This window comes from Nipponia nippon, unplaced genomic scaffold (genome assembly GCF_047370975.1).
Source record: "Nipponia nippon isolate SJK-2023a ecotype South Korea unplaced genomic scaffold, ASM4737097v1 scaffold_4, whole genome shotgun sequence".
Taxonomy (NCBI): Eukaryota; Metazoa; Chordata; class Aves; order Pelecaniformes; family Threskiornithidae; genus Nipponia; species Nipponia nippon.
The window spans coordinates 5,788,338-5,802,012 of record NW_028262358.1 but is presented as its reverse complement, the minus strand read 5'-3'; the positions used below and the strand labels follow the sequence as shown (position 1 = coordinate 5,802,012).

The 13,675-nt window shown below is 41.9% G+C and overlaps 1 protein-coding gene across 3 annotated transcripts in view; it reads right to left on the bottom strand.

The window, feature by feature from the left end:
- Nucleotides 1-13,675, bottom strand: part of PLCB1 (phospholipase C beta 1) — a 407,361-nt gene that overhangs the window by 146,181 nt on the left and 247,505 nt on the right. For all 3 annotated transcript variants that reach the window (XM_009476210.2, XM_087775450.1, XM_087775451.1), the window contains 4 exons: nucleotides 10,158-10,237; nucleotides 6,274-6,327; nucleotides 5,833-5,908; nucleotides 74-174 (listed from right to left, as the gene is read on the bottom strand). In XM_009476210.2, the coding sequence (XP_009474485.1) occupies nucleotides 74-174; nucleotides 5,833-5,908; nucleotides 6,274-6,327; nucleotides 10,158-10,237 (311 nt within the window). The remainder of the gene's footprint in view (nucleotides 1-73; nucleotides 175-5,832; nucleotides 5,909-6,273; nucleotides 6,328-10,157; nucleotides 10,238-13,675) is intronic.

Below are 13,675 nucleotides of genomic sequence, written 5' to 3'. Positions count from 1 at the left end.
CTTTACCATCCCTACCCCAGAAAATCAGTGAAGGGGAAAAAAAAGAAAAAAATAAATGAGCGTCTTTTCTTACAACTCTGAAAAGATGTGGTCGATCTCAGGCCGAGGGCAGAGGTTGTTTAAGAACACCCTGTACACGTCTGGCGTGAAGTCGTCTTGAGGGATCGAATCATTCTGCAAAATGGGAAAAATATAGTGAAAGAACCATACAGCACTTTTATACGCTCTTTGTAAACAGATCACTCACTACTGCACTTCTTTTGATTTGCGTCCTGCAACCTAGAGGAGCCTGGATGGTGCAGAATAATAAATTCTCCTCAATAACAGAGCAGCTTAAAGAGTACACCTTTAAAAAAAAATATAAATACATTCATCATCTTAGTTTCCACAAGGTAAAGTTATCTCTTTCTCTGAGCACCTGTGAAGAAGAAAGAAAGGACATCTCTCCATCTAACCCCATTATCTATAGCATCAATAGGTATATCAATCCCGATGAAGCCTCTGAGCTCGATCCCAGCGGGGTAGCTGACCAGTAGTGCTGAGCCCCTGTGCTTCAGCGAGCAAAATGGCAGCGTTACAGAGGACGAGCACGTTACTCATCTTTCCAAAGCTTTCAAAGAACCAGGGAACAAACTGGGCCACTGAGTCATTATTAATACTCTTGTTCTCTGACAGCAGCTGAAATGGTTCCTCTTCCTTCCTGAAGATACACGTTCAAGATACCGCAATTCTGGGCAAGACTCATGCAGTGTAGCTTTTCCATACATCTTTGTCCTAAACACTCAGTGTAATGCATTTGGCAATCAGATTTCTTTGGCAGAAATTGATAAAATTGCTCTCCTATAGAAGAGATACCAGCATTTTTTTTCTTACATTTTCTAAAATTTACAACAATTTACATTTAATTCTGCTTCTAGATGACACTTTCATCGTCCCCATTGTACCTGCTGGCTTTTCTCTGAAAAAATAGAATTACTGTTTTTAACTGGACTGGATAAGGACAACAGTCCTTTGCAGGAAGCTCAAGAGCCCTCCTCCCACTTGCATGCACTGCCTTCAAGCTCCCGAGCTTTTGCAGAAGACAGCAAGGACAGCTTCTTTAGTGGAGCTGGGAAGGAACGAGGACCCTGAGGAAGGTGCAAAGCTTTTTTCAGCACAGAACGGTAAACGGTGCGCTCACTGGCTTCTGCCTTTGCATCCATGCATGGAGAAAGGAAAATGGCACAGAAGCTTGTATTTTGTGGAGAGGAAACCTTATAAAGGAACAAGAAAAAAGGAAAACACACAAAAAAAAGTGAAATGCAAATATTGAAAATCTAATTTTTGAGTTTCCTCCATGCAAGCTAACTTTATCAAAAGCTATGACATGTAGTCTCCAGGAGCACCATGGGCCCATGCGATGCCTCTCCACAGCTCCAAAATAATACCTGAATCTGATGAACTGGGGGAGGAAAATTGTAACTTGGACACAAAGCCATTTGCTTTTAAACACCATTGAACCTGGTCGTCTCAGAAGCAAGCTGCTGATAGAGGAAATCATTGCTTTTATCTATTCTGCCTGTTTAATGCTGTTGCCAAGGGAACCGGAAACGTTGATTCAAGCCTTTGTTAGATGGAAGGAAACTTTTCAATATTTTTCCTGCTTTAGGTTAACATAAATAAGTGAATACCACAGGCGTCACTTTATCTCTCCTTTCATCTATGAAACCTGCAGAGGCCCGAGAGGGTTTTGTACCGTGATCATCGCTCAGCGTTTCTGTCCACAAGCGCAGACTGAGCTGGAGCCAGTTCATGCTCGGTCCAAACTGGGCTGCTTCCCTGCTCCACCTGGGTACCACCTCCAGGCTCCAATGGCCTAAGGTCACCAGCCATTAGACCCTTGTGCCTTCTTTTTTTCGGCAGACCATGCGAGCGGCTGCAGGGTGAACTGGTTCAAAACTTACCTGGCCAAAACAACCCTGTACACTTTACCGTGGGATCAGCTCGCTGAGCCAGGTAACTCGCCAATGGCACAACTGCTAAATCCAGTGCAACGACAGATGGAGAAGTTCGTAACCTGAAGATACTTGCGTTTTCCTGAAGGCCAGGATTCATAAAGCTTGTGAATTTTCTTGTTATAGCTGACGCCCCGCTCTCCTCTGTTCCCTGTACCTATAATCCCTTTTCAGTAGGCTCCTGCTCCTCAGCCAGCACTTCTCCTAAGGGCATTTTAGATGTTGATTCTGTAATTACCACAAAATTACAGTCTCCCATTGACCTAATATATTTTTTCCTTTACCAGGGATTTGAAGGTACTCAACACTGAACAAAATGTGCGTCTTTTCCAATAACCCGAGATCCAGACTTTTATTTGCTACTTGGTTCCAATTAAGAAAATATACCTCTTTCCCAACACGGACCTACAAACACCTATCTACAAAAAGGATAACAAACACAAGTCTTCAGGCGCAAGTACGGAACCTTTTAATAATTATTCCCTACCGGTAACGTAATCGGTGGGCTACAAAACACAGAGATCTAGATGGGAGATGAAAGCCTTGCTGCAAGCATTTGCCACCCCAGGCACAACCTCAGACGACTGTATTTGGATTCTAAAAGCCTGCTTGCCGAAAGGGATTAAAATACACTGCCCCTTTCCTCAGCCTGGTCTGAGCCATCCACATTGCAGTGGAACCACCCACACACCTTATGCACTAATCTCTTTTTTGAGACCAATGAACACATCACAAACTTTCAGTACCACATGAGAGCATCCCTCATTTCCAGCTTTGCTGAATATTGGCATGCAATTTTATTCTGTGATTAAGACTCTCTACTAATTTCAAGCACTGTTGATTTATGATTTGTCTGGTAACCTGCCTGCTTTTATAACATCTGTATCCAGTCTGTTATATATTCGGCAGCACAACAGCTAATTCAGATTATTTGCACAGACGGGACTCTATAGCTGGTTGTTTTATTTTAAGTTAACAGTCAAGCTCACTGGTGCTTCATTGTGAACATCTACATTAACAGGAAGGCAGAAACCAGTCTTCACAGCCAAACAGGCGACTAAAATAAAGCTCTTCAAATTCTATTTAAGGCACTTTTGACTAAAACCAAACCAAACAAAAATACCCAACAATAACAAAAAGCACCCCCCCCTTCCCCAAAAGCAGCAAAGATTTTTAAAAAATCATAGGGGAATCAGATGCCAAACTCAAAAACTCATTGGCGTATTTTAAAACTTAATTTAAACATTTATTTAAACACTCCTCTGCTTTCAGGTCTGCTGGGTGATGGATGCTGCTGAAAATCAGATCACACACGGATTGGTCCTGCAAGACCACACCTGCCAGGTCTGACCCAGAAATGCATAAATAAATAAATCCATGCTTTGAAAACGTGCTTGACTTGAAGTCCATGGGTCATCCCACTGCAGTCACGCTCAACTGCTTGGCCGAATCAGGGCTGCTCAGCACTGCAGAGAATCCATCCCTTATTAAGGTCCCTAAATACGAAATGAAGAGTTTATTTTCAGCACTTCTGGGGAGCCTCTCTGGTGCCATTCCTTTACAGCAGGATGAAGGCAATTATCCAGGCAATGAGAACTCTTCCTCCTCTCGCACTAAATACAGTGCCTACAGGTTGTCCCGCGAGATCTCTTGGCAAGCACACACACAGGGAATTTGCTAAAGAGTAGGGCTAGCGGATGCTGAAGTTTGTACTGTCACAGACAAGTCCATGCAGTGATACTATGCCCCAGCAGCGTAGCTCAGGCTGCCCTATGGTCAGGTCACTGCGTAAGATACAGGAGGGTCTGTGCCAACCTTGAAGCTATAAATCAGGAGAAGAGTGATAAATGCTGACTTGGCATCCTCTTACCCATGACTGAAAATTGCATTTTGTGTTTTAGGGTCATCCACAGGTTCTGAGAGGAGCAGCAACGCATCGTGTAAAACTCATGGCCAACAAGCCCTGCATCTTCCTAAGCAATGAGAAGTTTGGTTTTTCTATGAAACTTGGAGAGAAGACCCTTAGAGGGATCTTCATGAGGCATGAATAAAAAATACCCAAACAGCCTAAGCTGTTAATGTCCATCAGAGACTTTCATAAATTCTCTGAATAATTTGGTATATTTATATTTATATGACACCTATCACCATATTTGATAAACATTCTTTGGAACCACTCTGACGGTTTTACTGAGGAAGATTCCCTGGCATTCATATCTTGTACGCTGCTGGGAGTCCAGTGCTCTTCCAGGCTTGACGGGAAGACCACTTGTCCTGTAGTACAACAGGGCAGAAAAGCTGGAAGTTGAAGTTAAGAATTGTACTTGTTCAAATAAACAGGAACACAAAGGAAAAAAAAAGCTGTAGTTGAAGAACTGATTTTCTTCTACTCCATTACCTCTATGAGATTCAGTTTCATGCTTCTTAAGCACTTAGCTTCTAAAATATTTTTTTCAAAGATGATCAACACAGTTTTCTTTGTTGCATGAAGCATATTTCTCTTTTGTCCCAACCAAAGAAAGGCTCTACTTTATACTATGAATAATTTTCAAGATGGTATCCCAGCAACAAGTATCCAGCAACACGTATGTAAAATTGACTGTGCTTAAATAAATAGCAGAAAAAGGTTGCAGTTTCTTCCAAGGACTCCAGTGATGTTTAGATTTTTTTTTCAGAGGTATATAGTAAAGTAATAAATCAACTGATTTAAAAAAGCGATGTTTCAGTGATTTTTTGCACATCTTATCTTGTTTGCTAACAATTAAATGAAACCCCACCTTTAAAATTATTCTTTCCACGTTGCTAACCTCACAACCTTACTTTACATAAGATTATTATAATCTTTTATACCTACTTTACAGACATTCCTTTGAATTTTATGGAATTAGGCTCCCCAGCCTATGAAGGAAGGTCTCATTGGTAAGGGACATCTGACGTTTGGCTTGTGAAGATTTTGCTCCATTGCTGTTCTGGAGCTGTAGGAATTGGCTGTATTAAGAAACCGTTGGGGAAACAAAGGTTGAATGAACACCACACCACAGTTTTCTACAAGAGTGAGGGATTAGGAGATGCGGGCTCTCTGCTGCAATTCTGCCCCACGTCTTGGACCTCCAAATGTAGAAACTGTCTTGCAGGAAGCTTGCTGGAGGAGAAGCTCCACCTGGGAGGAAAGTCTAAGGACATCATCACTCCAGCGTTAACTAGAATTACCTGCTCAAGCTCATTCCTCTTGAAAAAAAGCCTTCTTGAGGGTGAGGTACCATCCGGCAAATGCTCCAGGTTGAGGAGAGCTCCTGGATTAGCAGCGTACGATGGCTGCATCCCCGCAGCATTAACAGCTTTGACACTATAGCATTTCAACAATTACTGCATGCACCTTTTAGATAAGCTACAGGGAGTTTAAATTGTCACTTAACTCAAGCTAGAGATGGTTTTTTTTGTGAAAAGGAAACAGATTACACCATTAGGTACACCTCAAGCTAAGACTGCTCTTAAATCATGCCTTGAAAATTGTGCAAGTCAGTAATTCTTAAAATATTCTCACAGGATTTCTCCAAGACAGGTCACACAACCTCCTGCCCTTTCCTTTAATCCATTTGCACTTCTTCCAGGCACTCCTGGTCCCTACACAATTTCAAATCAAAGGTACTCAGATTTGCAGATGGGTATCAGGAACTTCTGTGTGGGAAAGAAAGACCTGCTGCTGAGGACCTATCCAGAAGCAAAATCAGCACAGCATGATCAGCCTGGAACAAATTGTCCTTGACTCAACAGAGAGTAAGCACCGCTGAATACAAGCAATGCTTTGTAAGGGCCAGGAATAAATTCAGAGGCTTACCCTGGAAGATGGAAGATTACAAGCTTCTAATGCGGTCTCTACTCGTTTTCTGTCAGCCGAAAACAAGCGGTATATGCTGCAAAACAAAGACAAACCAGAGCAAATTGGCTTACAGACATGCCTTGATGGCCCATGTAGCTTAAAGACTGAATATCACTTCCCAGTCTATCGTATCTTTAGCTATTTATTTCCGTTTGGCTGGCTGCTCGGTAACACAAGTGAGTTTAATGGTGCCCACAATGAGTTTAACTCTACCCCACACAAGCCCCTATTACAGCAGATAAGTTATTTGAAAAAGTCATCGCTGCTCTCTTCATATTACCCCAGCCCCACACAATTTGAATATATTTATCCTCACAACTTGTCTCTGACATCTCAAACATATATTCACACTAAAAAGTCAGAGGAGGCTACGTGGTAAGGAAAGGGAACAGAACTTACTTCTTCAGAGGAATGCGCCCTTCTGGAGTCACCTGCAGCTTAAGTTTTGTGTAACTGTGGAGAGAAAAGCATCTTGTTTTATTTTTACAGCATTTTCAAGTACCTCGCTACCAATTTTATAGGTCAGTGCCATTGTTCTAACCATGCGGCAAGTTCCACTCATCTCTTTTGCCCAATATGAAAACCTGTTGGGATACCGTTAATCAGTAAATACCTGTTCCATCAACAGGTTCCAATGCACCTGTAGTGTCAAATACTGTCCATCTTGCAACAGGACATTGCAAATACCATTAATGCACAAATTTATCATCTCCCCTAAGCTCCTTCTCACCCAGGCTGCCTGCCAGTCTATCAGCAGACTGAATTGTGGCACACAGGCTATACAACTTGACTGGGAAGGTGGCTGTGCGCCTCCTCTTCCAGGGGCTGAAACCGTCCCTGCATGTTGCACACCGATGTCCCTGCCTCCCTAAGCCCTCCCCATCACACGTCTGTGAAGGTTTCTCCATTTGACCCTAAATGTTTTCAGTCCTCAGCTGGCAGGAAGTCAAATCGCTGGCAACTGAAACGTCTCTGCCCCAGCAAGAGTGTCAGTATACTTAGCAGCCCTGGGCAAGCCCAAGACATTTCCAGCATGAAGCTATATAAAAATTACACGCTGAAACTGTCTACAGGCAGGCAATTATCCAGCTTTTGAACCGAGTATTTAGAGCATCTCAGTATCTCAGGACCTGTGACTTCTCTTGCATGCTCATTAAGGCAGCAGGTTGAGGATGTATCTTCCTTTGTCCAAATCTTTCGACATACTGATTCAAAGCCTACTGAAACAGGAGTCATCCAGTGGCTTTAATGAGAAGCGGTTGGGCCTACAGCTGCTATCTGACGATCCTCCCGCTACGCGAGGACTACTGGTTACCAGCATAATGTCTACCAGCAGCAGCCTGCAAAGAGCATGACTTTGAGCGCTTCATCTCTTCCACTCGAATATAATTAAAACTATAAATGAGTTTTGCAGTAATATGATCTAGTGAAAAATGTGGCAACACTGAACTATTTCAGAGTATTATCCTTTTTTATTTTTTTTTTTTTTTTAAATTTTTCACTTTACCCACTGGCCTACCAAAGGAAAAAGAAACTGCATGGTTCTAATCAACTTTCCTTTTCTTCCCAACCAAAAATGCCATTAGCAACCGCTTTAAAAACAAAGTACATGCTAATATCCCTAACTAGGATAGGAATATTTTCACAAATCCTTGTCTCCTCCTATGCATCTTCTGGAAACTGAAATCTCTTGTGCTCCTGTGTCACCAAACAAAAATATTATCCCCTCTGCCCCCATCTCCCAGCACTGAGCTAGATTTAAAAAAAAAAAAATTAAAAAAAAAATCACAGCAGTTAATAAAAAAATATTTACTTCTCTTTTGCCTTCTATTTTTTGAAACTTTTGAGTACATTCTGCTCACATTTAATGTTTTCCTCTACAGCCAAGAAAGCTAGAAATAAAAGAAATAAAAGAAAATGGGGGGGGGGGGGGGGGGGGGGGAATGCTGAACTTGAGTTAAAGCAAACTAATAATGTGTGTCTGAACAACAGTCAGCCCCCACCAGTACTTGCCACCTTTTTTCTCTCAAATTATTTGTTACACGTGGGGCAGTATTTTTTCCCCTGCAGCCATTATCCATCCATCTAAGAAAACCAAGCATGTTATTCCTGTTAAAAAGCTTGCTAGGAGATACTCCTATCGGTAGCAGCCGAATGGACTCATTTCAGTAGCGCAGTGCTGACGCCAAGAAGGACAAAGTCTGGACGTAACGCTGAGCCAAGGCTTCCCCAGTGGAGTCACCCTTTGCTCATTGCTGCACTGGTCAGCAGTTCAGTACTCATGTGCTCCAACGTCCATTTTTGCACCCCAACACAAAAATACCCTGCATGATTACAACAGAAGAATGAGCACTTTATAACCAAAACGGTGGTTTTTATGAACCAACCCTCCTCCCAAATTAATCCTATTTTTCTCATCTGACCAAACCACAGGAGAGCTGCTCAAGCTGTTTATTATTGCACTTCCAACGCTGCAAGGGACTGAATGCCACAAAGAAAAAAACCCTTCTAGTTCTGCTCTAATGCAATTTGCTTTTCTATTTCAACAAAAGGGTTCTGATAGGACTGCAACCAACACTTTGCCTAGTACAGTAATTATAATAGGGAATATTTTTAACCTTCAAAGTCAAAGATTTCTTAAGTGACTCTGATTTGGCATCTGTGCAGAGGACCCTGGAAATCCAACAGTTCCTAAGTGATTTATTAATTAGTGGAAAAAGAAAAGACACAGGAATGCCATGCTTGCCTGCTACTGAATCTACCCAATGTGTCCAGTGACTTCATCTTTAATTAATATTGCTTGAACAACCACAGAAAAATGGCTCCAAGTAAGACTGCTCTACTATCTATGTATGATAACACGTTCCTCCTGTGAGTCTGATAAGAAAACACCCATTAGGTACAGCCACAATCCTTCCAATTATAGACCTGTCAGCAAAGTCCGCTGGCCACCTGGGGACTAGAGTGGTAAGGGGCATGGAAATAGTAATATCAAATCACTCCTGTAACTCATCTACAACCTGTGGAGCTGAAGGAAGTCACCTCTGCTCAGGTTAGTACAGTGCTTTCTCCACTGTCAACATGTGGAGTGAAAAGGAAATGTTAAATGTTTCCATCCATTTGGGATTTTGTTTGCCTACTACATCCTTGCTGGCCCAACACAGCATTATCAGACACAAAGCTGTAGTTCCCGCAATGTCCAGCCTTCAAAGTTTCTTCAAGAATTTCTGTTGACTTCAGCTGCACCACAACGAACGCTACAAAACGGAAACACAGACACAGACCCTTCCTAGAACAGGGACCTATGAATAGGTACATGGGATTAAAGTTAAGCAGTTGGGAACCTTCTGACTAAATATGGGTGCATCTAATGAAATCAGGCATGCACAGCCTTAGAAAGTCCAGAAAAAGGGTGGGTTAACTTGCTTCTTGGATGGAGGCAAGTTTTAGGAGCCTAAGCCCTGGCTTGGTATTTAGCTGGACTGAGCCTCTGTCTGTGAGCAGAAATTAAAAGGTGTTTTGGGGGAGACACAAAGCTGAATTTAACCAGCCAACTCGTAGGCTGGGGAAGGTATCTCTTCCCTTTTAGAACCCAAAAAGGCCAGCAAGTACCCTGGTTCGTTACCATTGCTATTTGGTAGGCTTTGCCACGCTGTTCTCAGCACTATCACTTAGGTAAAAGTCTCTCAGCACGTGCACTTATCATCCAGTTGAGAATCGCTAATCTCGGGTTTAGTTCTCTTTCCTTTTGGCGGTGTGTTTTTACACCCCAAATGTTCTCATAAACAGCTTTTCTACTTCATTGAAAGCAACTCAGAATCTGCACACCGTGCAAAGCAACCTAGATGAATGGATTCACTCACGTGAAAACCAGAGAGATTAGACTGAGAAAAATGGACTTCTTGCATTTCTCATTTTTTGATCAATAACAGAAAAAAGGGAAAATAAACCAGAAGCAAGTCAGTCCAGAATATTCTTTCATTTTAAATGGGGAGCTTCAGACTACAGCTGAAGCTACTACTGTTGTATACATGGGGAAAATGGCATTTAATTCTGTTCTTTTGCTACGACTTAGTAGTTTGCAAGAACCCTAACAAGATTTTTGTTTAAATGACGTTTAGATAACAGGCTTTTTAAAACCATGAGAAAGGACGGCCTGTGTTTACAAAAGTGACAACTCATCAAAGCAGAAACAATAGCTGACAATGTGACTAACAAGAAAAGAGGAAAATGACGCAGAGAAGAGAGCAACACCCACAGCATTAAATACGACGGCCACTTACGCTTTTTCCAGAAATGCATCCCTTGACATGTTCTGTGCCAACAAATTTGTTGCCAAACTGAACACTTCATCTGACCATTCCTATAAAGACAAAAACGTGATTAAATGAGGGTTCATTTAGATGTTTACTTACACAATGAAAAATATTTTTGAAAATTATACTGTTAGTAAGAAGTGCCTAATTAAAGTCTGAACTTGATTTTCCCAATTACAGCTTCCTTCCGTGTCTGAGAGACCTGATTTTCTCATGCTGCAAAAAAATGAAGACTGTTACAAATATTATTTTAAAGATATCTTATTCCACTGAATTGAAAAAAAAAATCATATGGATAAATGTCTAATGCAAAACACATTCAAGTTCCTGGAAGATGTGAAATAAATGCCCCAGAAAAATAAATTTTCTTGCATGTTGGGGACACTGTTCTGGCTGACACACTAAGGATTTAAAAAGGAACCTCTATACCACCATTCTCATAAAATGAAGCTGAAATGGGCTTAAATCCCTCTGAAGACAGACGGACCCAACAGGGTGGGATACAGACCATACCACAGCAAGTCTCTTGCTTCAATGTCCCCTCTTGTTAAGAGCTCATTGTGAGAGCTTCCGCATCACACTCGGATTGCGAACAACAAATATCACGTCTTATCTTTTATGGCAGATACCAAATTAAGAACTGTAAGTACTGACTCTATCCAAGATCTTACCAGCCAACATAAGAAACACGTTCAAAAAAAACCAAACCAGCAGAAATATATAGGAACAAATTTAAATTATTCTGATATACAAGGAGGAAGATCCAACTCCAAATAAAAAAGCTCCTCTTCCCCCTACCGTACACCCTTACGCTGTGGTCCTATCCCTTGCTAAATTATGTTTCCCTCTTGCTACCCTGATGTAGGGAAGAAATGTCCTCCAGCTGCTCATGGGACATCTCCCTTCTCCACCTGCAGGCACTGCTCTTCCCACGGCCCTCCCTCACTTTTCCTCCATTTATTTTCCTGACTTATTTTTCTCATTTCTATGCATGTTGCCGAAGTCCTTCCCTTAGGTCTCCGTCCTTTCCCGGGTTCCCAGCAAGGCTGATCCATGATTATAATTTGAAGTTCAGAGTCTCACTGCTCATCCCCTCACTCTCCTCCCTTGCAGATCTCTCCTGCAGCTCTTCAGCAACAACTTCAGTGCATTTTTCCTTCCTAACTTAGTGCTTATTTACAATCTTTAATTGCAAGCCTTTTTAATCACAACCCTGGTTTGGGATTGGCTTTGTTTCACCCCTTTGAAAAAGAAAGGAACGCAAATAAACAATGCCTTTGCAAACAATGTGGGGGTTGGCTTTTTTTTTTTTTTTAAACTTGATTAATTTCAAAGGAAACTCAGAAAACTTCAAGTTGAGTTTCCTTTCATATCAGTCCAGATCCAAAATTCTCATCACCACACACCCTCCCAGATGCAAATGCTTTGGAGGTATTCCCTGTCCTTGGTTCTTCTTTTTCTTGATGAACAATATAGAAAAAAGATGATTTTATTCTGACAAAAATTGATAGTGATGAAAAGTATCATTGACTTCCAATGAAACAAATGTTGCTACGTCACTTTGGAGCTTACGAGCTTGTTTTGCCTAAAAAGCCTCAAGTTTCCACATCACTAGGTGATCGATTTGAGAGGTTCGAAAGTTATAATTTCCATATTTTTTTAATGTGCTAAGATTTGTTCCCTAAAGTTACCAGATCTTGTTCCTGAAATTGATCTCGCACAGTTGCTCCCAACGAGGAAGAGAGGCGAATACCTCTATGCCTACTGTTACAAGGGCCTTTGATATCCTGCAGCTACCAGATCCTTAAGTCCGCCCCATTTACAACCTCACCCCTAAGCAGCCGAGACAACACACCTCCCCGTGACTGGTATTTCTGGCAGAGAAACCTTCCTCCCTCAGACACAGACTTGTTGTTCTGGAGATAAACCACTCTTGCTGAGATATTCCCCCCCTCCACCTCTAGTGACTGCTTCCACTTTTTTTTTTTTTTTCTTTACTTGTTTTTCCTTCTTAGGTCTAATTTGAAAAAAACAGGAGTGTGAGAAAGAAAAAGAGCAGGAGTTGGGTTCGTTAGCAACACCACTGCTTTGATGTGACTCTTGGAACAGAAAGCGTATTAAGTGCAGCATCTTTTTTTCTTCTTGGCAACTCATTTTTCCAGGCTCAAAATAGGCTCATCCTGTAAACATTGCTTTGTTTAGGCACTAATAATAGCAGTTAAAACGTCTCCCTGTGACACTAACGGCTGCAAAGATTAATGGCAACATAAAATACTATTTAGAAATTGAAAATACATTGGCTTTTAACACATCTTGATAGACTTTGTTCGGATCACACTGATTCTGCTGGGCTTAAAACTTAAGTATTTTGTAGAAAACAGAAGTAGGGGAGTTTAGGAGTATCCCACACCCCGGCTCTTCCTTCTCTTTGTCGAAGCACTTGTTGACAGGAATGTAAGAGGAACTCAGTTATTATGTGCCTGTCACAAGCATTATTTACATGAGCAGTCTTGCCATGTTCCTTTGCTAGCTTTTCCTGGCTATTGAAGCGATCACATCATTCTTGCCAAATATTCTAAGGACTACCTGCAGGCTGAGCCATTTCTAACGATACAGGTGCCAAGTCAACAAGTCACAAGCAATATTTGCTCATTGCTTCTCCCATTTTAGGGTCTTCGTTCCAGCCACCACAGAGCTGCAGCAAAAAAACAAGATCAGAAAATATGCCAAGGGTCACGTCATCTTTCCAGTCGCTGGTCTGAACCCTCAGCAGGTGGGGAAACAACAGCCCTGAGCACAGACCCGAAGAAACAAAGGAGGTGCTTTGGACTGACTTTGATGGGCTTGCATCAAGCTGTGAGCCAAGATGCGTCTCGCCGCTTTAGCTACCAAATGGCTCCGTTTCCTTGGTTTTGCTGCATGGTACAGAGTAAAGCTCATAGTCTAACTCCGTGCATGATGCACTCTGCAGCCGTCGTTACCAGCAGCAGCGATTCCAGAAGGCAGCACTCGGGGAGAGCACTCCGCGGGGTAGAAAGCTGTTATGTGTAGAAAGAAAACAGCGTGCTGCGGAAAGGTTATAACAGCCTCTGAATCTCCACAGTAGCTGCAGACTCCTGTACAGATGCAATACAAAAGGAAAATATAAATCTGGGTATTTTGAAATAGGACTGTACTAGTGCCAACAAACTGTTTGCAGACTGGAAGCCTCTGATCCCATTTGGTAGTGGAAGAACCCAGCCTTCCGACATTCAACTCCAAGCAAGTCAGATCCATCATGATAAGAGCTCCCTGAACTCGATCTCCTCTCCTGTTACACTAATTTGTATTTATATCATTCCTGTGAACTTCACTAACAAATTATTTAGCTGTTCTGTGCTTTGGCAGGTAGTGTATAAGCAGCAGTTCATTTAGAAATCTGTTGCTCAGTGAAGTAATTTCTCTCCTCTATTACATGCATCAGGATACATACAGTAAGACATTTA